Below are 24,699 nucleotides of genomic sequence, written 5' to 3'. Positions count from 1 at the left end.
AAAGAGCTCCATCCCTCCATATAAAACGACCAAAATGCAAACTTTATCCCCAGACGTATATCTTCCTTAAACATACTTTTTTTCCAGAGTCTAATAATCTACAGGGTAGGTATGAAATTAATTGGACCCAATGACTCATCAAATCATGCCTTTAAAAAATGAATTCTCTTCCCTTCAAGAATGCCTCACTACTTGAGCTTCAGGAATAAAACAAACTGGGAAAGTTTCCTAATTCACCTTCTCTTCCTTGCATACAAAACCTCTTGGCAGGCTGCTTTCAAGATCTTTCCAAACTTAAACAGACCCAAAGTTCTAGCTGTGAGCAAAGAAGGAATTTGCTGTGGGAAAGCTTCAGAAGATGGTAAGTAAAGGATTTAATTAAGCCAGTGGTTATTCATTCCAGAACTATTTTTTTCAATGGTGAAAATCTCTATGTTCACCCACAAAGCTCTAATGGTAAAAACATCCCTGAAAGCCTCTTTAGAGCTGTTGGTAGCTCTAGACTGTTCTTAAGGCTCTACCGATAGAAAGCCTTCAAAAGAGTCACACCAATCTAGGTAGAACACAGTGCCCGCGGTCATTAGTCCCTTACCTTAAAAATGACACTGGTGACACAATCCATGGCACATGCTCATTGAGGTCCCCCCCCCAGGTGGGGGGCAGGGTAGTTATTCTAAACCACATCCTCACCCAGTTTTTCAATGTTTATTGAGCACCTACTATGTGTCTAACACTGTTCTAGGCATTCTAAACATAGTTCTGAAGAGAGCTGAGGGTCCTTGTCCTCAGGGAGCCCATTCAACATCATCATTCAAGGCAGTGCCCAGGGGTGCTTGTCAGTCGGTTGAGCCTCCAACTCTTGGTTTTGGGCTCAGGTCATGATCTCAGGGTTGTGGGATTAAGCCCCACGTTGTCAGGCTCCATGCTCAGCAGAGAATCCACTTGAGATTCTCTCTCCCTCTCCCTCTGCCCCTACCACCCTCCCACTATAATAAATAAATAAAAATTCAAGGCAACCGCCCAAACAGGTGGCAAAATAAAGAAATTTAGTTCTTCCTCTCTCTTTGGCAATCTTTTTCCTGTATGTAGATTGTTGCCCCCAAAAGTAAAGTTATTAGGAATGGTTGATGGTAAGAGCAGATAAAACATATTTCACAGATAAGTATAAATATGGGTCAACATTTCTACAAGCCAAAAGACTTTTTTTTTTTTTTTTTTACTTCTTGGCAAAACCACAATAAAGATATAAAGGCAGACTCTGGGTTGATAAAAAGTTGTTTATTTTTATAAAATTTAGTACAAATCTCATTGAAATATAAATCTTTCTTGAGCAGTATTAGGAATTATTACATAGCAATCCAAAGGCAAGTGAATAAAATACTTCCTTTTGTCTGACCGTACCACATGTTAATTAGCCCTTCGTTTACCTGTGATGTAGGAACTCAGCATCTTAACTGCTGACTCACCTGCATGTCCCATTTTTCTCTCAGGGAGGTTCCTTCATAGTTATTAGTTAAAACGTCAAGAAAAGCTGAAATGAACAATTTTTCTTCTCTTATTATTTAGATTATTCAAAATCCAAAAGAAACCTACGTACATTCCCATGAGACTGCCCCTAAAACAGCAAGGCCTGCAATCCCTTCACTTCTGAGGAGTAAAAAGAAAAAAAAAAAAAATTGGTACCAGATTAAGCCTATTCATTTGTCTGGTATGGAACAGGTTGCACTGTGCCAAAATTTGAGAGCCAGCTTTTTCTTTTTTTAAGCTCCTGCGCCAAGCCACTCTTTTTTACTAGGCTTTTGCTAAAATCAGCATTCCCCGGCATCCAACTTTGACCACAGTTTCGTTGGAAAGAAGCTCACCAGCGTTCTGGGGATCTGATCACAGAAGAAAAGAGCCGGAGACGCTACTGTCAGATTATTTCCATGTGCAGCAAAACTCGTTAACCAGATGACAGTCATTTTAAAAGACCCACTGTTAACATGCCTTGAAAGCTGCTTTTGCCAGAGCAACGATGACTTTATGCGGTTCCAACGCCCCATCATGCCCGGCCAGTGACATCCATTTTCAAGATCACTCATTAGGTCGGCATTACCAGTGACCGTAGAATGGGTGGAGACTTCCTACCGACCTAGGCTTAGCCTTCAGTGGCCCCTCACATTGCTCACTGACTGAGCTGATCAATCACCAGTGGTCTAAACAACAGAATCCATAATCAAATAAATAAATAAACAGCAAATAAATAAATAAACAACACTTCATTCCCCCCCCATAAAAGTCCTACATTAAAGACACCCCTTAATAAAATGCCACAGTATCGCTGTGAAATACACACTGGGGTATTTCATTCATTCACAACAGGGTTTAAACCGAGACCAAGAGTACACAAGTGATCTGGGAAGTGAGTAGCCAAATTAGTCAAAAGAACCCAGAAAGTCTTGATTCCTAACCTCTTGTTCTAAGCTTACATTCTCGCTTTTCCTGGGTGAGATTAGAGACTATTGCACTAAGAAATATTTTGTTTCCTTCCAAGACTGGCCTTGTCATAATATTTTATCTACGGAGAGGGGCATCTTTTTCAGAGAAAGGAAAAGGTCGTTAAGAGGGCTAAAGGGAATGTATATGAAATTAAAAAAAAAAAAATTAGCCTCATCTCCCTGTGGCCAGTACACTTGTCTTTGGTTCTGGTTTGCAGTATGTATGTACAGCAGAGCAGAAACTTGAACTGCCATCTCAAGCACAGTGGAATCCACATGGTAAATCCCTATGGAATTCACTCACAGCCTCTCATGCCGGGGAGATTAATGCACAAAAGCCTTGAGAATTGGCATAGTTTTCCCAGTAGGGGAAACAACAGGACTCGGTAAATCTACCCACACCTCATTCATCTCTCATCCAAAGCCCTAGCTCTCTAGTTTTTGTGCAGAAAAGAGTTAACAGGGCAGGCCTGAACTCCTGTCCTTGGAAAGGCCAACTTGCAAGGTTGGCCCTTGGCTGGCATCTGGGAACTTAGATTTCGGGAGCGCTCCCTCCACTAACTGCTGAGAATGGCTCACCATGCCTAAACTGTTTGTGCTAACAATATGGGTCATGCTGAACACCCACTGCTGGGAGTCAGGAATTGTTCTACAAGCCAGGCAATGACTGCCTACATGACCACCCCCCAATAAAAAAAAACATGGGCACTGCGCATCTAATGAGCTTCCTTGTTGGACATTTTACAAATATGGCCACAAATTGTTGTTAGAGCCAGTCAGCACATTCTGGGTGATCCCAGCGGGAGAGGACTCTGGAAAGCTTGGGCCTGGTTTCCCTTGGACTCTGCCCCAGGCACCTTTTCCCTTTGCTGCTCTCTTTGTACCCTTTCACTGTAATTAATCACAGCTAGGAGCTTGACTACATTCTGAGTCATGTGAGTCCCCTTAGCAAAGCACCAAACCCGGGGGCGTCTTGGGGACCGTCAACAGTTGGTATAGGGGGACTCAAGAAGTGACCCACCACCACGGCCAGTTTCAACCCATCCTCCTCTCAGCTCTTTCCCTTTGTGTAAGCACATCCAGTTCCCTGATCCGATGCTCAGAATGCCAGACGCGCATCTTCCCGAAAGTTCCTCCCTTTACGGTAAATGGGGTGACTTAATTTAAATTGCTACATGGAAAGCAGGACTAAGCAGGTTTGTTCAAGGAGTCAATTCTCAAAGGAATTCTCAAATTCCTTCCTGAGCTGTCTAGCCATCGGGCATCCCAGAGACAAGAGGACCCAGGGACACCGGGAACTAAAGGGAACGCAGCATTGCTCACCTCACGGTGCTGACATACTCACAACTACCACCGAGTGGTCTCGCTTTTCTACAACTGCGCCACGGTAGACGTTCATGTTTTAATACTGGTATGGGCACCCCTCGAAGACTGACCAAACTGATAAGGTTTAGCCCTTTTTTGAAACCTAAGTTCGTTGGAAGCAGGGTTCTGTAACAGCCGTATCTCCAACCTGGGTCCCGTGGCTGACCAAACCCAATCCACCATCTGCAGAAAGCCTTGGCTAGTGTGTTTTGAGATGGCCGTTGGACTTCAGCTGCCGCTCCTCGCTCCGCCTGCTTCTCCAGGCATGGTACTTCTTGATGCTTTTCCTCCACGCAAAGCGCCAGATGCTAAACATGAAACACCAAGACACAGCGTACATTGCTACTCCCCCAACCTTCACAAACCACTTGGGCTTGGGGGAGACCATTTCACAGAAAAGGAGGCGAGCGCCTACACCAATCCTCACTCCAGTAAACAGGGCCACAAAGAGGAAGTCCACCACATCTCCAGTGAAGCTGTGGTAGTGGCCTGTTTCACGGAGAAACCAGCGCATCTGTAGCAAAGGGTTGGTAATCTCACTTCCAAAGAGGACCGCGTTGACCTCTGTGCCTGACTCTCCGAGCACCAGGGCCATGATGATGCCCAGGATACTCAGTGTGTGGTGGGCCAGCATCAGGGGCCCCTCAGACTGGAAGTAGACGCACCAGCCCAGGTCGAAGATGAAATAGCCCAAGGTGAGACACAGAACGTGCACTTGGAGAGGAGTATTGGGTGAGCCTGAAAGAAACCAAGACAGAAGCAAACTGAGTGGCTGGGAATTGAGCTACTTTGCACCGGGGTCCCATGTTTCCCAAGCTTTCTTTCAATCACCGAGCAAAAACAAAGGCAGGCACATACATTTGAGTGACAACCAAGAAAGACTAAAATCTAAAACCTTGGTCTTTATCAAACCCAATAATGTCACATGCCCAGGAAATGCTGTTTTGATGAACCAGATCTCAATGAGTGATCTGAGCACCAGCCATGATCTCAGTGTCCTCTCTGTGGAGCAGCATAAAATTGAGCTGTTTTGTCCTTTCAATTAAAATCCTAGTTTCTTTCTTTCTCTTTTTATTTTTTTTAAATTATATGTATGTATGTATGTATGTATGTATGTGACAGCTTTAAAAGTCTGTTTCCAGGCTCTTTTAGTTATTCTGCCCTGGATGTCGGATTAATTTCTTAGCTTAATGGGCTCAATTGTCCAGACACTGGTGGCCCTACCCTTCTTGGAAGTGGACCTTGGAAAGAACCCCAGAAGTTAATGTCTTCTCAGCCCAAGAAAATCGAGTGCAAGGACATGACATGTTCAAATCTATTTGAAACCTTCATATAAGACATAAAGCTTAATAGCTGCTTTCATATCAGTTGGATAGTTTTGGGAAAACCTCAGAAGCTCATGATAGGAATTTAAGGAAATTAAAAAAAAAAAAAAAAGAATCTAAGGAATTAAAAAGAAATTATATCCTAGGGAACTTCTGGCCTGAATTGTACCCCCAAACTTCTTATGTCGAAGCCCTAATCCTCAATTCTTCAGAGTGTGACTGGTATGTGGAGAGAAGGCCTTTAAAGAGGTCATTCAGTTACAGTGCGGTTAGGATGGGTCCTTATCCAATATGGCTGGTGTCCTTATAAAAGAAGGAGGTGAGGACACAGACACAAAGGGAAGACCATGTGAGGACACGGCAAGAAGGAAGCCACCTGCAAGCAAAAGAGAGAAGCCTTAGAAGAAACCAAACCAGCCAACAACTTGATCTTGGACTTCTAGCCTGCAGAATTGTGACAACATCAGTTTCTGTTGTTTATGCTTCCCAGTCTGTGGCATTTTGTTACGGCAGCCCCGTAACAAACTCAAGGGGATACAACCTCTTCTATTCTAAGGAGGTAATACCTGTACATCTAGCAGTTTGAAACTCAATACAGGTGCTGCAAATAATGAGATATCCGTTAAATTAATGATAGTATATGCATACGACACAATATTACATCACAATTAAGGATAAAAGAAATCTGCGTACACAGATGTCCTTTGAATATACAATCAAGGGAAAATTGCAGGTTACCAAAAAGCATGTGTGATACAGTCCGTTTGTGTCTGTTTGGAGGTGGTGGTGGAAGGTGTTGACATTCGCTTTATGTGTTGTATATTTTGGTGGATTGCAATGTAACTAGCATTTAAAATTTGTTTTACAAGAAGAGAGTTATGAAAAGCAGAGAAGTAGGGACATATGCAGCATCAGAGTTCAAAACGAAGATGCCCAATACAAATTATAATGGTAATTATTCTTCGGTATTTTCCAATATTGTATGAATTCTGCGAAAATGTCCCATCCTTCCAAGACTACCCCCCCAAATTATAAACCCCTTAGGGAAAATCCTCTAATGTCTCCCACCTACCTGGGTGGGTAAAAGGCCAGGGGCCATCAATGAAGCCAATATAAGCCGAGAGGCCTATGGAGAGGATTCCATGGGTGAACGTCACCAGCCGGCAGCTCCACTCATAGCTTCGGTGCTTATTCAGGCGGCAGAAAGAAACGTAGAGTGAGAGCCAGCCCCCCAGGCTGCATAGCACCTGCAGACACAGAGCTAATGCCATCCTATGATGAAAAGACCAAAACCAGAAAAACAAAGGGTGCACCCTAAGAAAACGGCATTGGATCCACTGGCGTTATCATCTTCATTTCTCCTCTAGGATAGTACAAAAACATGGCCTTCACTGAAACGCTTCTTCCTTATCTACACAGCTAGGAATCTTCCATTAAAGCATGCCTTTAATTCTGATTCCATGCTCCTTAAAGGTAACTGATAATCAAAGCTCTAACCCGAACACCAGGAACTGCAGTCTGAGTTGCAGACGACCCGATATAACGTGTTGTTACGGTGAGTACATGTCAACAATAACCTGCCAGGGATGACTGACCTTGGACAATGAACATGAGTAATACAACACACGTATTAGATAATGCGTTCACGCTACAAAAATCCCAATAAGAAGCGCTCAAGAAAAAAACAGAACTGCCACCTGTGGCTTCTGCGAGAGGTCACATGACCCAGAGCAGTTTCATGTGGTTTGAAGCTGATACGAAACTCAGCTGAAGTTTGGATTTGGGTCACAGGTTTATCAGTTAAAATCGAAACTTGAGGTAAACCTGAATAGGGAACTAAACGGAGTCTAGGTATTTCGGAAGCGGGGAAAAATCCTAGTTCTGTTCAGTTCTGAAATCCAACTCAAAGACTGACTAAGGGGGAAGCAGAAGGTGTAAGTGGGAAATTTTTGTTGAGATATTAAAAATATCCTTGAGGCAGGTACTCAGTTAAACATCCAATTAAGAAAGCTACACTTTGAAATTTTTACTGATGACAAATATATCAAGCCGAGAATGACTGTAACTGAGTCAATTTAGCCATACAGGACTAAAATCTTAAAGCAACCAAGATGTTGTTCTTAATACTCGTTAGCTGCTCTATTGAAAGTGCAGATAAAAAAGTCAAAAACATTTCAGATATCTGTCTCATCTCAGCAGGAATTTTCTGCATGGCTACCCTTACTGCTTAACCCTATTCTGACAAGTGAAATAGTATCCGCGGACCAACACTTCAATACACAAACCACTCCCAAGAATGCTATCCAGAGAGAGCTTTATGAAGGTCAAGTTCTGTACAGCGTTCATCTGAAATCTGGTTTCTATTCAAGAAAACGGTAGCTGTCAACCACAGTCCTGAGTTCCAATTCCGTCTGTGCCCCTAAGTAGGCATAAAAGTGTGGGCAAATCACTTTCACCTCTTGAGCGTCCGTTAAAAAAAAAAAAAAAGAAAAGAAAAAACAAAGAGAGAAGAAAAGAGGATTGAAAACTCTAATCCGGCCCAGTTCTGACACGGAGTTCTGAGATAAATTTTGTAAAGCATCTAGGCCAATTTTCAGAGCAAGGACCAGAAATACCAAGTACCCAGAGTGAAAAGAACCGTCCTCGCTTATTTCCTTGTAAATGCCAGGGTCACCGGCCAGTAATACGGATCAGCTCATTTGGATCTGCTGATTAGTATTTTTAGAGTCCTCTTCCCTGAATCCTAATTCCCTGGCAGAACAGAGGAAACAGTAGTCTATTTACAAACACTTAAATAAAAGAATAGACGTTTGTAAGGGGCAGATACAAGTCTGTGACCTTGGGAAAGTCACTCCATCTCTGGATTTCGTTTTTGTTTTTTTTACTCTTGGGTAAAAGAACGGAAGGGTATTGGGGTGGCCGATCCCGCGGCTCAGAATTCCAAGGCTCCCGTCCTCGCTCCTCCCGTTCCAGGGCCAGATTCGGGAGGAGGAGCGCTGGGCGGGCCCACCTGGCTCGCGGCCGCGGAGCAGGCGTGGCTGGGCCGAGCCGCAAGCCGGGCGCCCCGCAGGCACCGCGAGCGACTCTCCCTGCGACCGGCCCCCGGACCGCGGGCCACGCCCGGCTCGCGCGCACCTGCGCCGCGCCTCTGTGCGGACCTCCCTGCCCGAGCCCCCAAGGCAGGAGGAGACCCTCCCCCCAGCCCCTCCTCGGCGGCCAGGCGGGGCCTTCTACCCGCCTCCTTCCCTACCAGTGGGCCGGGCGGACTGGGCAGCCCTGGTTCCGAAGCCAGCCCGAGGCCGGCCGGCCGCGCCGCGCTATTACCTGGCCGAGCGCCCCGGGAAGCCTCGGGCGCTTCGGCCCCAGAGCTCAGAGCGCGGATCCCCGGAGCAGGAAGCGGCGGAGAGAGGGAGACAGGACGATGCTCTGACGGCGGCGGAAGAGGAGCCGGGGGTCTGGGGGCACCTTGTGGCTGGGAGGACGGAGCGCAGGACCCGAGCTGGACGAGGGAGGTCCCTAAAGGGAGCCGGAGGGTCCTCCTCCAGCGCTCCGGGCTTGGGGGGGAGGGTGGGGGGAGGCGGGTAGCGGTGTGTGACCTAGTGGTCACGTGAGACCCGCAGGCTGCTGCCCTTGTTTGCGTGATTGTTGTTTGTTTGTCTGTTTAAATAATTATCCATCCCGTCCCCCGCCCCCACCCCCACTTTGGGACAGCCGATCTGGTAACTGAGGGCTCGCACCCCTACTAGGCACCGTGGGAGTTGTAAGACCTCATCGCTGTCCTCACGCTTGAGTCTCAGTTGTGAAACAAGCACGCAAATCACTGATTTGCTGGGGAAGTGCTTGGGCCTGGGAATTAGATGTTAGTTCTTTTCGTGACAGCCCTGTCACCCACTTGGCGGTAGAATATAAGGCTTAAAAATAAACCCGGCTTGGTTACTGACTCTGTCTTTGGGCAACTTACTTAACTTCTCTGTGCCTCCATTTTGTCCAACACAGAACGGGGATAGTAATAATAGCCATCTTCTAAGGCTATAGTAAGCATTTTGCACGCTTTACCTGTGTAAACTGCTTAGAAAAATGGGCCCAAGGAAGTCACTGTATAAGTGTTAATTATTGTGGTTGGTGACACTTTGGGTAAATCCTTTCTCCTCTTTGAGATCTATTTTAATACCAAGGGAAGTCAGTTGGAAGAGATGACCAAACAAGTATGGAGGCTCAAAGGGGGTAAAGAGGGCATCTGGACTGGTTTATTAGGATGGGTGATAATGGGAGGCTGAGGAGCCCAAACAGTCTTAAAAAGAGAAGTTGTTAAGTAGAAGTGTGAGCCTTTACACTGCGGCTGGGGAGTAGTTAATAATCTAGTTTGGGCATTTATCTTGCCAATCTCTCCCGAGTAAGGATCAAACTGTCTTCATCTTTGTTTTTCTAATACCTGGTAAGAGACAGGTGTGATGGATGTTCGCTGGTTGGATGACTGGGAAATGAGCCTGGAAAAGTGTACTGGAAGCATATTGGGGCTCCTAAACCTTGTTGATCTTCTACACCATTTAGGACGTGTCTTCCAATACCCTTGTAGGCTGTATCTTGAAAAGTATGATTTAGTAGGCTTAGTGTGGGGCCTAGAAATGTGTATCTTTTAAAAGTCATTCAGATACTAGTCGCATTTAAGAACTACTGCTATCAGAGGACTTTACATGACTCTAATGTCAGCCTGAGATGCCAGGCTGAAGCATCTTAATATGTGGATAACAGAAAGCTTATGATGTTATTGGGCAAGGGGATACTGTTACCATGTTCTCCAAGGCCTTGTTACTCAAAGTGTGGTCCATAGCCCAGCAAAATCGGCAGCTCCCGAGAGTTGGTTAGAAACACAGAATCTCAGGGGCGCCTGGGTGGCTCAGTCGTTAAGCGTCTGCCTTTGGCTCAGGGCGTGATCCCGGTGTCCTGGGATCAAGCCCCACATCAGGCTCCTCCACTGGGAGCCTGCTTCTTCCTCTCCCACTCCCCTTTATTGTGTTCCCTCTCTCGCTGGCTGTCTCTCTCTGTCAAATAAATAAATAAAATCTTAAAAAAAAAAAAAAGAAACACAGAATCTCAGAATTCCAATGTGTCACCAAAGTTGAGAATCACTGCTATGCACCCAGCTGAAGTCATTGTGAGATGAACTGGAGAAGCAACCTGCTGCAAGTGGGTTGGAACGGACCAGATTAGAAGTAATGAGAGCCTGAAGAAAGAGAACAGGGAAGGATCCATTTCACTAAATGGATAGTATGCAAATATCAACTTTCCCCATTTGCTTGTAATTATTGTAGTATTTTCTTCTTCTTCTAGTATCTGAATTTGGAACTACTTTCTTGCTGCCACCATTTTCCAGGGAAGAACAGAGTACAAAAAGGCTTCAGGGGTCTAAAAGCTGGGGGAATAAGGGAAAGTGCCAGTTCTTCTATTGGAGCCTTTATTGGGCCTTTATCCTAGGGTGATTAATAGTCCAGGTTCAAGTTTCATTACCTTGGATTAAATTTACTAATTTATATATGTTTGGCCATGACCCTTGTTCTACCAAATCAGATATTTGTCAACAGTGGCATCCGCCTTCCCCAGAAGTTCTGGGCTATAAGGGAGAGCAGGAGATAGGAACCTCTCCATCAATTTATTAGAATAATAATGACAATAATTGTGATCATAATCACAATAATAACAGACAACACTTACTGTACCAGGCATTGTTCCAAGCACTTTACATATATTATTAACATTTAATTCTCACAGGTCTGTGAGATGGGTACTATTGTTATCCCCATTTTACAGGTGAGAAACTAAGGCACAGAGCAGTCGCGGAACTTGCTCAAGGAGACTTGATTAGTAGGAGGCAGATTTGAGCATGAACCTAGGCCGTATGGCTCTGGAGGTCATGCTCTCAACCGCCAAGATCAGCTTCCTGCACTGGACTAGAATCCCATACAGATGCGTACGGTATCATTAGGTATTCACAGCTCCTGGCCTCTGTGCAGGGCACTAGAAGTTGTTCAGAGGTAAAAAGGGAAATTAATTTTCAAAAATCTTAATTGCCTTTTATGTACTAGGCACAGTGTTGTTGTTGTTTTTTAAGATTTTATTTATTAATTAACAGTGTTTTTTAAGATTTTATTTATTAATTAGAGAGCAGGAGCAGGCGGAGGGACAGAGGAAGACGGAGAAGCAGGCTTCCCGCTGAGCAGGGAGCCCGACACGGAGCTCGATCCCAGGACCCCGAGATCATGACCTGAGCCGAAGGCAGACGCTTAACTGACTGAGCCACCCAGGCGCCCCAGTACTAGGCACAGTGTTAATCATGGGGACATAGAGGAAAAGAGCCTCAGCTATAAGGAGCTTCCCCCCGTCTAGAAGGAGCAGAAGCAGAGGACTCAGCAAATGCAGTGCGTAAGATAGAACAGGTACCTGCAGAGTACACAGGAAGGAGGGCACTGAACCTGAAACCTGGGGGCTCAGGGCAGGATTCCTACCTTGAGTCCTGGAACTACGCTCATTCTCTGAGTTTCACCGAAAGTCCTTAGTATTAGGAGCCCACAGCTGGGCCCACCGGTCTTGAGTCAACTAAAAATTGAAGTACGAACATTTGAAAAATAGCAGGAGCAATTCTTCTCTTTCTTTCTGCCTGGACAGTGACTGGTTTTTGCCCAGATTCTCTTGTGCCTAATTAGCTGCTGAAGAAGCTAACCAAGCTTTGGTTAACTTCACTGAAATTTTATAGAATCATGCAGACATGAAAGGTGAATCAGTGCCTGCTTCCAGGTTTGACTCTGTTAAACTGTTGTCCAAGACGATGGACAATGGAAGCTACTGGAGGCTGAGCAATGAGTCTACAATTCTGCGTTTCTTTCATAAAAACCATGGTCAGATAGCCCAGGAATCGACCCTCATACATAGAGTCCACTGATCTCTGACAAAGGAGCGAAGGCAACACAGCGGATAACAGATGGTGTCTTCAACACATGATGTTGGAACAACCAAACATCCACATGCAAAAATGCACCTGGACACAGACCCGACACCCTTCACAAAAACAAACTCAAAATGGATCATAGACCTACAGGTAAAACGCAAAATGATAACATTTCAGGAAGAGCGCACCTAGATGGAGAAGACCTCGATGACCCTGGGTATGGTAGTGCCTTTTTAGATACAACAACAAACATACAACCCATGGCAGAAGTAATGGATAAGCTGGACTTCGTTAAAATTAAAAACATCTGCTCTCAGGGCGCCTGGGTGGCTCAGTCGTTAAGCGTCTGCCTTCATGATTCCAGGGTCCTGGGATCGAGCCCCGCATCGGTCTCCCCGCTCAGCAGGAAGCCTTCTTCTCCCTCTCTCACTCCCCCTGCTTGTGTTCTCTCTCTCGCTGTCTCTCTCTCTGTCAAATAAGTAATAGAATCTTAAAAAAAAAAAAAAGTCTGCTCTGCAGAAGACAAATATCAAGAGAATTAGATGACAAGCCCTGGACCGGAATAAAATATTTACAAAAGACACATCCGATAAAGGACTGTTACCCCAAATAGACAAAGTACTCTTAACATGCAACAATAAGAAAATAAATAACCTGATTAAAAAGGGGGCCAATGACCCGAACAGACACCTCACCAAAGAAGACATATGGATGGCAAATAAGCACATGAAAAGATGCTATACATCATTTGTCATCAGGAAAATGCAATGAAAACAACTGAGATAACTACTACTAACGTATTAGAATGACCAAGTCGAGAACACGTGGCAACGTCAAATGCTGGCGAGCAGGTGGAGCACAGGGACTCATACACTGTTTGCAAAAGGGTGCAGCCACATTCCGTAGGGACACAGTTTGGAGGTTTCTTACAAAACGAAATACACTCTTACCATACAATCCAGCAATTACGCTCCTCGGTATTTACCCAAAGGAATTGAAAAACTTCTGTCCACATCAAAATCCCACACGCAGATGTTTATGGCAGCTTTCATCATAATTGCTAAAACTTGGAAGCAACCAAGATGTCCTTCGGTAGATGAATGGATAAGTAAACTGTGGTGTATCCAGACAATAAAATATTATTTATTCAGTGCTAAAAGGAAATGAGCTATCAAGCCATGAAGACATGGAGGAATTTTAAATGCACATTACTTAGTGAAAGAAGCCAATCTGGAAAGGCTATGTACTATGATTCTAACTATAGGACATTCTGGAAAATGCAAAGCTATTAGAGACGGTAAAAAGATCAGGGGTTGCAGGGTGTAGAGGGGAGAGAGATGAACGGGCGCAGCACAGACAATCAGAGCAGTGAGAAGACCCCGTACGTTATAATGATGAGTACAGGTCATTATATTTTTGTCCAAGCCTGCAACACGTGCAACACCAGGAGTGAGCTCTAAGATGATCTGTGAGCTCTGCGCGATCATTGTGTGTCAATGTCAGTTCTTCCTTGGTTAAAAAAACAAAACAAAACAAAACAACAAAGTACTTTCTGGTGAGTGATGCTGATGGTGGGGGAAGCTGTGCACGTGAGGGGACAGGGGTGTATGGGAAATCTCTGTACCTTCCTCTCAATTTTGGTGTATAACTGCTCTAAAAAAAAAATGAAGTTGTTTTTTAAAAGATGGAATGAATGAAAACCAGCATGTGGTTTGTGCCCATCCAGGGATGAAAAAAAAAAAGAAAGAAAGAAAGAAAGAAAGAAAAGAAAAGAAAAGAAAAGAAAAGAAAAGAAAAGAAAAGAAAAGAAAGGAAAGAACACCAGCCTTGTGGACAGTGTGCACGGGCAGGTAAGTACCATTGGGCTCCTGGGTCACAGAGTTATCCCTTTTTATACTTAAATGAGTCCCAAAGGCTCCTCTTTGCCGTCTCTTTGCTGCATACCTAGCTCCTTCCAACTGGATTTTTTCTTGAGACAGTAGCCAGTACCAATAGGCTTTCTTCTCCAGCTTCGTGACATGAAATTTCAGTCCAAATATAAGGCCCATTCGAACATCAGAAATAGTTAAATCTTAATTATTTACAAATAGATTTCCCACTTGGATATTGTTTACAGCAAATGTTTCGTCCCAATTTCAGTTTTTCCCCATATGCCATTACATTTTCGGAGGGCCTCCCTTTCCCACAGGTCAGTGTTTCCTTTAGGAACGGTAGCTGTTTAAATTTTTATTAACCTAAGAAAAACCACCGGGAGAGCTTCCTTGTCCCTCACGCCCCTCAGCAAAAGTCACAGTGCATTCCAAAGCCAAATATATTTGATTATTGGATTATGCTTTGCTTTACGTATCTGCTGCTTCCCATTGTGAATATTTAATAATCGACCTTCAGGATATCTACAATATGAGCTTTTCAGCCTCTGCCTCTAGCTCTGGCATCTGAATAACTTGGTCTTAAACATTTACCGTCCTCCCACTTAAGAATCCTCCCACTTTCAACTAGTCTGTCGCTACTCTGCCCTCAAGGTAGCTCTGTCAAAAAGATTAAGAACTCTGAACTCTTCCAAGCCCTGTATTAATATATGTCCTCTTTAGCCTCAGTCTGGGGAGTAACAGACTGAATGCACCAATTTGAAACATTTTCCCCATCCCATTTTTAAAAGTAATCTCTGTGCCCAATGTGGGGCTCGAACTCGCATCCCCGAGATCAACAGTTGCATGCTCCACTGACTGAGCCAGCCAGGTGCCCCCCCCCCATCCCATTTCACTATTTGCACTCCTATCCCCCCGCCCCAGCAAAAGACACAGAACAATAATCTAGACCTCTTCTTTCTTATCAATAGCGGAGTCATTATATCATAACTATACAAATTTATTTAGGAACAGAGAGATTCCTTTGAATCTCAACATTTTCTTGGATATACAGTCTTTTTTTTTTTTTTTTGAAAAGTTTACCATTTCTGGAATGGCTTCATGTTACATCTCTACACACTGGCCCACAAAGAAGGAGACTAGAGATAATGTCCCCGAGAAGTCAACAAAGATTCCCAGACCATGTGGGAACTCTCTCGTGGAAGCTAGCCCAGTATTTCACACTTTGGCATTTTTTTCCTTTCTTTTTCTTTTTTTAAAAAGGAGATAAAATATTACAGAGATATCTTCAAAATTCACACCTGAGTTAAACATTTTGCTGGAAAATTCCATATTAAGGAGAGAACGTAGCTGCAAAAACAGGAAGGGGCTATATACAGGTATTTTGCCAACATGATTGTTACATATTTGCTTTTGTGTTCTTCCTCCTGCAGCCAGGGGAAGGGACAGGGGACCAGACAAGGAAGGAGAGACGGAATAAACACTCCTGAACTCTGGGGCAGGTGTAGCACGCAGAAGAGCACCTGTGGGCAGAGAAATGTGCCCAGGGGACTGAGGGTGGCTCAGCCTTCTGTAGAGAGGAGGCAACCTGGAGAAGGCAATCATGAGTGGATTTGGTTCTAGAAAAGGGCGCGGGGCTACAGAGAACGTGGGATGAAATGAAGATTCAGTCAGAAAAGTTTGCTCAACAGAGAGAGCATCCAGGCTTTGGTGAGACATCAGATTCCAATCTCCTCACGGATTTTAGAGATCGGTTCAGAGATTGTGGCCAAGTTCAGAGTCAAAACTATGATCTCTCCTTGTTCGGCACACCAGGCAAACTGCTGTCCCCAGAAGCCCACGGATGAGTTGGAAAATAACGGCAAGGACTCCTTTGTCGGAAAGACTACTGCCCCAGGGAAGCCGTGGGAAGTATTGAGAGCTAGAGGATTGGAGCACAGGGAAAGAAGGTGAAAATGCTGAACACCTGGGGAGGGGGGGTCGGGGATGTGTTTCAAGAGCAGTGGGAGCCTGCACATGATTTAGTCACAGTTTGGATCTCGGCAGGCCCTCACTCCTGAAGAAGCAAGAGTTTGGGTTGACAGTGGGGATTCTCTTCCACTCTCTGACAGTAATCTGTCCGTACGGAGAGGGCATGATTCCCTTCCTTCCAGGGGGGCATACGGGGCCAGGTGGATTCGGAGAAACTTTTTGGTCTCAGTGGAGGTAGGTGGGATGATTCCATCGGTACCAAGATCTGGAAGGAAGAAAAAGCAAGTCAATCCCAAAGCTGCTAATGGGATGAGATGAGGGAAGAGGCGAATGGGCAGCAAACTGCTACCGGGTATGGGCTTTCTTTCTGGGGGTGATGAAAACGTTCTGGAATTGGATTATGGGGATGGTGATGCGAAATTGTGAATACACTAAAACCCACGGCATTGTACGCTTTAGATGGTAAATTTTATGGTATGTGAATTCTGTCTCAAAGCATTTTAAAAAAATGTACATTATATGTTTTTTTTCTCTTTTTTTTGGTGGGAGTGCTTGGGGAGCCCCAATATTTTGGACTGTGCAACTGTGGGCCAATAAGAGCTTTGCTGGATGGCCTGGGTTTGGACAAGTAGATTCATCTCTTCCCACAAGGTAACTGCCTAACTTTCAAGTCTCTGCTTTGTTCTGAATCAGGGAAGAATCTCTCAAAGCACCTGCTCTGAGAATAGTTTTTAGAGCAGACTCTTGGGCCCTGGAGGCCGCTGCCCTCACTGCGTCACAGGTGGGATAGGGAGCAGCAATCCTTCCGTCTCTCGTTCTGTCAGCCACACTGGCAGCTGCGGCTTACATCAGAACACCCCGAGAACGGGGTTCCTGGCGTGAAGTGGAGCACTCCTAAGCCCACTGAAGGACCCGGCCCTTTCTAACAGGAGTGTTTGGAAATTTCCACCCTCCCAGTGGGGATGGAAATTTTGGCTTTGTTGACATCAGCTCCTTGCCAGGACTGCTCACTGGCCGAAGCTTCTCTTTAAAGCCCACTCCCTAGGGATATGGTCCAGCCTGGCTGTCCACTCTGTCCCCCCACTCCTGCCACCCCACTCCCCTTTCCAGCCCCGTGACAAGCTTTCTTTCCAGAGGTATGGACCCAACTCCTTGCACGTCCCTTGACCCTACTGGAATGTCGTGGTACTCTCTCCTCCACCTTACCCTGAAGAGTTAAAACTGGAGGAGCTCACTGCTGCTTTGGAGTTATTTTGAGATGCAGTGGGGCTGTTGGCGTGGAGTCCTGAGCCGGGAGACGAAGGCCTGCTGTTGTTCCCAGGGGAACAGGATGACGTTACTGAGGATGAAGAGAGGCAAAAACAAGGGGAAAATAATGCTGCTGGGTCCTAGGACCTCCTGACATGGCCCTCAGACATGTCTCCCCAGAGAACTCCCACTCCTCCCTGCCTCCCACCCACCTGCCCACCTCCTGCCACGTTAGCATCAACACCTGGCCCCAGAGGGGCTCTCATCATAAATGCTCTTCTCAGCGAGGGCCCTGGAGTGTGGCATAGCTGGTTCTGCCGGTCCAAGACTTGCCAAATGCAAAAGGACAGATGCCAAAATCATCCTACTCCAGGACACACCCTGGGCTGGGCATATGCAGCCCCAGACCAAGAGACGGGAGGGGCCAAAGAACAAGAACTCTCGGAAAGGAGGAGAGGAGGAGACAGAGAGGGAACAGTGAATAGGGGAGGGAAAGAGAATCTGAGAGCACAGCCTTTCTGGTGTGCCCATCTCCACAAAAAAAGATACACGGTCTTCTAGAAAGAGCACAGCCGGGAGAGGGGAGACCCAAGTCTCAGTCCCTGGTCATTCACTAAGTAACTCTGGCCTGTGGCACCTTGTTTCACTTCCCTGAAATGCATTTTTGTCTTATCTAAAATGACAGATTTGGATTCTCATTTTTGGATTCCCCAAACAGTGTTCCATGAGTGAGGTGACAGATACCTTAATGCCAAGCAAGCCAAGCTACTTGGAGGAGGGGGAAGCAGTGCTGTCGATCATTATGTAGGACAAAAGACAGACACTGGGACTGCCCTGGGCATATCCAGACAGATGGTCACCCTCTTGGTTCTTTGAAAGGCTCTAAGTACTTTTTGAAAAATAGAGTTGTGTAGGAAACTGGTTTGGAAAACCCTGCCTTCAGGGATGTTAAATGCACTCTGGGGCTGAGAAGTGTGGCAACTAAGACAGAAAGCAAACACTTGCTTTCAACTTGGCTTCTTCAGCATTTCCCAAACGTACTCTATGGCGGAACCCTTCTTCTCCTAGCACAGATTTTCAGTACCTCCGAAAGACATTTAAGGAATGCTGACTTAAGCAGTTACCGTTCACCTCTGCCATCCGCCAGTTGAAAGGACTTCTGGAGTTATTCCGAAACCCCATGGCAAAGCTCACCTGTTCCAGGCATGGTGCTGTGGACAGGAGGGACAGAGAGGGGGCCCAGAGATCCAGAGGGAGAGACCTGAAAGGCAACAGAAGCTTGTAAATGTCTGTGTCTGCTTCCTTCTCCAATCTTGAGTGCTTCTCTCAGGGTGCTGGGCCCCCAGAGTGCAGACAGCAGGGCTCAGCTTCCTTGATGACTGCCTCATTCCAAACCTACACTCCGTCCCCCACTTCCGCAAGAAGGCCAATGGGCCACGTGAAGCATCGGCTCCAGCTCTGGCCTGCTCCCGCAGCGGCTGCCTGCTGCCGACACCAGGCTCTGCCCTCCCTGCTGTGGACCCTGGCAAGGCTCTTCAGCACCACCACACTAAGTGGCCGTGCTGGGTGCTGGGGTGACGAGGGTCGCCTCTTGGCTCCTGCTGGGGCAGACACTGTCGGTTGGCTATCTGTTTGCCAGTCCCCTGTTCTTTTTTTTTTTTTTTTTTTTTTTTTTTAAATAAAAGATCCCTTTGCTCAGGGCAGCAGAGCCCGGCTCTGACAACCCTGTTCCAGGCTTCCCAGCCTGATGTAGGAGAGGACCCTTGACTCCCCAGAAAAAAACGGGAGGCGCTGAACTTTGGACTCTGAAGCTTTTCATTTGGCCCTGGAGACCTCACAGCATCATCAGCTCTGAGATTGGGAAGGGACTTAAGAGGTTTTAGTTTAAACCCTTCAGGACTCTCCCCCTTCAGATTACCACCGTAGCACAACCTAGAACAAGATGTAATAGAGAGAATGGACCCGGGAGCCCAACAGATCTGGGGGTGAGAACCTGGCTCCACCATAAGGCTCCATGTGACTTTGGACAAGTGACCTAACCCCACTGAGATCTGGTTTTCTCATCCATGAGACAGAGGTAATACCTCCCTTATATTTCCTTTTAATTAAGATTTAATAAGATAACATCCATAAAGCTTCCAACTCAATGCCTGGCAAAGAGTGCCAGGCTTGTTAAATGTTTGGTTCTCTTCCTCCCTGAAGGAAGCCATCAACTGTCTCTGGACTGTTCGCCTCTTCATTTGAGCTGAAGTCTGCATACCTCGCCTCCCCTTTATCCTCACGCCAATGGGGCAAGCTCCGATCAGTGTTTTCAAAGGGCATTGGAAGGAAGTTCTGCTCGGGGAGCTGGGATTTGATGTTCCTCCCCTCCCTGGTTTGGATCATCCCATCCCAACAGGATGCAGCATGTACTCATTTCCCAATTAATAAAGCTGCATTTCTGCTGTCTTCGGTTACCTGCCCGTTTACAATGAGCCTCCTCAGTAGGCAGGGGGCCCACGAAGGGTGGAGGCAGGTGTGGGGCCGCGTGGTAGGAGATGTTATCAACCATCTCTCTCCCTCTTCTCCTCCTCCCCTCCCTACTGGCACACCCAAGAAATTTGTTGTTGTTTTAAAATAAATAATATATGTAGTCACTGTGACCAGCTTCTTCTGTTTCCTTCTGGAGGCAGGCTATGCATATGCAAGCAGATATTTCTATATCTTGGTATATATGGTTACCCCTTTTTAATTGTTTATATAAACGGTAGCATTCTGCTCATAGTGGCTTGTGCCATTTCGTGTTCTTTTTTTTTTTTTTTTTTTTTTTTTTGGCTTAACTGTATGTCCTGGAGATCATTTCATAGCAGAGCAGAAGAAACTATGTCCTAGGGGTGCCTGGGTGGCTCAGTCAATCAGGTGTCTGCCTTCGGCTCAGGTCATAATCCCAGGGTCCTGGGATCGAGTCCCACATCAGGCTCCCTGCTCGTCCGGGACTCTGCCTCTCCCCGCCTCCCACCTCGTGCTCTTTCTCTCACTCTCGCTCTCTCTCTCAAATAAATAAATAAAATCTTAAAAAAAAAAAAAAAGAAAAAATTATGTCCCCATCCCAAGGAGACTGTCCCAATGAGACCTGAGGAGAAGATGGAGTCAGAACATCTTCTCTCTCTGCTTCCTTCATAACATCATGAGCATGAATGTCATTACTTATTTAACATCTTTCTCCCTAACTAGGCTGTCGGCTTCCCAAGGGCAGGATGATGCCTGTGGAGTTCTCCTACGGGGTCTACTGCCGTGCCTGAACTTTGCAGGTGCTGGTAAATACGTGTTGCCTGAACAATGAGAGTGAATCAGGCTCCTTCCCGGCTCCTCTCTGCTTCCCACTGCTTTTCTCCATGTGGGTGTCCTGGGCTGGGGTTGAACCAAAGCAGGAACCTACCTCCCAAAGCCCCATGTTTAAAGATGCCAACGCTCTTCTGGCACGGCTCCATTTCCTGAACACGCCCGACAGAACCTCGCCCCCGCCCAACACTCCAGCCTCCTCATCACCCTCCCCGGGTTCCAGCCCATTCCAGCCTGCTATGCTTCCTCTTTCCACCCTGCCCAGCCTCAGGGCCTTCGTGTACACTCTTTTCTCTGCCTGGAATGTTCTTCCCTACACTCTCCTTCCTGGGCACCCCCACTGCCATTACTGTCTACTTAGGCTTCAGCTGTCAGTTTGAGCATCGTTCCTCGGAGAAGCCCCGACACCCCGCCCTAGGTTAGGTCCTCTAAATCCTCCTGTATCTCCTCTGGAGATTTCAACCTAGAGAGCATTTATTCAATGTCTGCTTTCCCTGCTGGACTGAAAGCAGGGATCCTAAGCGTCCCGTACACCCCCATGTCCCAGTGCCAAACATTTGATGGGTAACTCAGTAAATATTTAAGAAAGGAACCGTGAATGAATATCATGTTGCCTCCAACTTCAAATTTGCAATGGTTCCCTGGAGCTTGCAGGGTAATTGAGTCTCTGTGGCCCATCATAACCCAGCCCTCATCCACCTCTCTTAGACTCCAAGCCTTCACTTCAGCCAGATGGAAATGCTTGTGATTGTTTTATCACATGTTGTTTTATAATTCTGTGCCTTCTCGCAGATGGTTCCCCCTGCCTGGTATGCTGTTCTCGCTAACTTCTAATTTGTTCTGCAAACAAATCAGGGGGTCAAGCCCTCCCAGACTCCATTCTGATTGGAGTGTCTTTGGTCTGTGTTCTGGGCTCCCAGAGCACTCCTGCAGGGCTCCTCACGTCTTCACTGGCTCCTCTTCTGCCTCTGAAGGCTCCTCCTTTTTACTGTCCTCCCTTGATCCCCTACCTTTACCCGTCCCTCGAATGCTGGTGCTCCCTAGGGTTAAGATCTAGACTTTTCTCTTGGCTCCTCTGTGTAAACTCCATAACTGAGCTCCTCCTCCCCCAGGATTTCAGCCACCACCTTATGTTTATGACTCCCTGACCCATGTCTCTATCTTGGCCTTCTCTCTTGACCTCTGGACCCATAATTCCAGGTTTCCGAGGACATTCCCACTTGGGTGTCCTGCAGGCTTCACTGTACATCATAAGGATGTAAAGAACAGGAATTGTCACTTTTTCCTACTCCCAAATCAGCTCTTGCCCTTGTGTTTGCTTGCTCCGCCATGGCGTACCACCTGCCCCATCAGCCCAACCTGAGTGCCGAGAGTCAGCCCAGAGGATTCCCTTTCCTTCATTGTTCTCCTTGCCCTCACCTGATTTCCGATTCGTTACCCAAGACCTAATAATTCTACCTTCTAATTGTCTCTTGAGTCTCATCCCCTCATTCTTAACCACTAGCTTTGCGTCGGCTCTCATTACTTCTCTCCTGGATAACTGCACACCCATCCTAGTTGGTTTCCCTACAACCGGTCTTGCGTCTCTCAAACCACCCTTTGTACTATAGTCAGAGTGATCATTCGAAAAGGCAAATCTGATGGTGCCAATGGCCTGCTCCTTCAGGACTCCTTCAGTGACTCCTCTGAGGCTTCAAGTTCCTTAGCATTGCGCATAGTCGCCTCGGTCTGGCCCTTGCTGGTCTGTCCAGCCTCGTCTTTCAACATCCCTCCGCAAGGAACCACCTAGAGTTCTGGGAACGTGTCATATATTCATTCTCCCTGCTCCATCCTACTGTTCTCATACGTGCCCCCATGAGAACTCCACCCCACACTTATTTGCGTCTTCACTCCTTGTCCTTTTAGAATCAGCTCAGGTATTAATTATCTCCTGGGGGAAGCCTTCTCTAACCACCACCTTGCAACGCCTCGTTAGCTGCAACGGCTAAGCTCTCCTCGAGAAATTATCATGTTGTTTATCATTTGTTTATTTGTCTGTCTCCTCTGTTAGGCGGTGAGATCCTCTGGGACAGGGGAGAGATGTTATTTATTTGTGTCTCCCCAGAGCTCTGAACAAACATCAATATATGGTAGATGGTCAAGGAATGTTTGGTGAAAGAATGAACAATGTTGTTGTTTTTATGAGACAGGCATGTTTCACCCCAGACAAGGCTGAATTTCACCCATCCTTGAGTGCTGGAGGATTTGAGGACAATGCCATTGTCCTCAGTTCCCTTAACCTTCCAACCATATCATCCCCAAGGATGAAGAAGAACCTTCCCACCTCTACCCTCCAGGCACCGTCTCTCCCTGGATGGAGAAGATACTTCCTACTCCACAAACTTCCAAGTCTGCCTGAACTGCAAATTATTCCCTGCCCTGACCTCGCCCCTGACCTCCGGAATCATAGATACAACTGTCTACTTGACACTTCCTCTTGGATGCTTAGATGCATGTCCAGCTTAATCTGACCAACTCCAAATTCTTAGTCTTTTCCCTCATACCTGCACCTCTGGCATTCTTCATCATCTTAAAAAAAAAAGTGGCAAGACCTCCAACCAGTTGCTCCACCCAAAACCCTTGAAGTCACGTTGGCCTCATTTCTCATGCTCCATATCTGAGCTGTCAGCACATCTTGCTGGCTCCATGGTTGAAGTGTATTCAGAATCTAACCACTTCTTGTCACCCCCATGGCTCCCGTCCTAACCTAAGCTATCTCTACACTCAGGCTGGTTATTGTAGTTCTCCTTCACCCATGTCCTGCTTCTAAATTGTTCTCCACACGGCAGCCCACCTCAGCCACCTCACACTTCTCTACTCACAGCTTTCCAGTGGCTTATTTCATGCAAACTCAAAGCCAGGGTCCTTTCAGTGACCTCCATGAGCTTGGGTGGTCTGCTCTGTGTTACTCCTCTGACTTTCCCTCCTATTCTCTCCTCCTTCCTCACCCTGCCCCAGCTACACTGGCTTCCTTCTCTTCCTCAAGCACGCGGGGTCTTTTTACTTGCTGGTGCCTCTGCCTAGAACACTCTTTGTTCTAGATAGTTCTTTCCTTTTCAACACTTTGGGCTCCACTCAAATGTCACCTGACCAGGGAGGTCCTCTCTGACCTCTCTATTAAAAAGCACTTCCCCACCGTTCCTTTCAATCCCCTTACCCTTCTTTATTCTCCTTTATATTATGTAGATTTTATATATGGCATCTTTTTGCTTATTTATTTATGGCATGTCCCTCGCAACTCCCGAATGCCTTCTTCCCCAGGATGGAGAAGACCAAAGAGTCTCCAGGCACCATTCCTATCCCTCCCCCCAGCGCTTAGTGGCAGCTTGGCTCCCAGCCACTCACCAGGCGGGAGTTGTAGATGGGTGATTTGATGGGTGTGGCCACAGGGCAGTTGATTCTCTTCTCCTTCTGACGTCGGTTGCAGAACCAGACTCTTACCACCTCCTTCTCCATGGACAGCTGCTCTGCAATCATGGAGATCTCCTCTGAGCTGGGTTTGGGGTTCTACAGGGACCAAAGGGATAGAATGTGGTCAGGAGGAAAAGGGAACAGGGTCAAGAGTCAGGGGTGGGGACCAGATGTTCCAAGGAAACAAGATTGAACCAGAGATGGATCAAAAGCTTTAGAATCAGACCGAGGATGGAATACGGGCTTTACCAGTTACTGTGCATCCTTAGAAAGCTTTCTTAACCTCTCTGAGCCTCAGCCTTCCATCTATGAAGTGAGAATATTAATGTCTACTATAGAGGACTGTTGTGAGGCTAAAATGAGAAAATGTGTGTAAACTGCCCAGCACAGGGCCTGCCACAGAATAGAGGATCCATAAATGTGGTTCTCTTCTCTCACTTCTTCCTTCAGAAGTTCTGAAAGGAGGGGTCCACTGCTGAGTTGTGTGGGGCAGGCAGAATCCCGAAACCCATGTTCCCTTCGTGACCTGATATCCCTTTCTTGTGTTATTACTTCCTGTCCTACCTCAAAATAGGAAAAGATAAAGCCAAAGCATGTGGATCTATCGAGACTGTGGAGATATAAATATAATATAATAAATATAATAAATATAATAAATATAATAAATATAATATAATATAATATAATATAATATAATATATAGAGAGCAAGCATCCTCTTGTTCCAACCTC

General features: G+C 46.2%; 2 protein-coding genes across 6 annotated transcripts in view; both read right to left on the bottom strand.

The window, feature by feature from the left end:
- Positions 1–1,257: 1,257 nt before the first annotated feature.
- On the bottom strand, positions 1,258–8,716 carry TLCD5 (TLC domain containing 5). 5 transcript variants are annotated; one of them, XM_026505553.4, is made up of 3 exons: positions 8,492–8,716; positions 6,240–6,439; positions 1,258–4,580 (listed from the first exon to the last, which is right to left on the bottom strand). In XM_026505553.4, exons 2-3 carry the CDS (start codon positions 6,436–6,438, stop codon positions 4,042–4,044), a joined length of 738 nt encoding a protein of 245 aa, XP_026361338.2. In that variant the 5' UTR covers position 6,439; positions 8,492–8,716; the 3' UTR covers positions 1,258–4,041. The 5 variants fall into 5 exon arrangements, with proteins under 5 accessions (XP_026361338.2, XP_048073325.1, XP_048073324.1 ...); XM_048217368.2 differs by having other exon boundaries at positions 6,240–6,354; positions 8,418–8,696; XM_048217367.2 differs by having other exon boundaries at positions 6,240–6,354; positions 8,492–8,577.
- Positions 8,717–14,962: 6,246 nt separating this feature from the next.
- POU2F3 (POU class 2 homeobox 3) overlaps positions 14,963–24,699 on the bottom strand; it is a 68,167-nt gene continuing 58,430 nt past the window's right edge. The window contains exons 9-12 of the mRNA XM_026505555.4: positions 23,903–24,064; positions 18,392–18,458; positions 17,156–17,288; positions 14,963–16,214 (exon numbers count right to left, since the gene is read on the bottom strand). Coding sequence (XP_026361340.4) covers positions 16,175–16,214; positions 17,156–17,288; positions 18,392–18,458; positions 23,903–24,064 — 402 coding nt within the window. The 3' untranslated portion in view covers positions 14,963–16,174. The remainder of the gene's footprint in view (positions 16,215–17,155; positions 17,289–18,391; positions 18,459–23,902; positions 24,065–24,699) is intronic.

Source organism: Ursus arctos, unplaced genomic scaffold (assembly GCF_023065955.2).
Source record: "Ursus arctos isolate Adak ecotype North America unplaced genomic scaffold, UrsArc2.0 scaffold_22, whole genome shotgun sequence".
Taxonomy (NCBI): Eukaryota; Metazoa; Chordata; class Mammalia; order Carnivora; family Ursidae; genus Ursus; species Ursus arctos.
The sequence above is the reverse complement of the archived record's forward strand: the minus strand, read 5'-3'. Positions and strand labels throughout refer to the sequence as shown.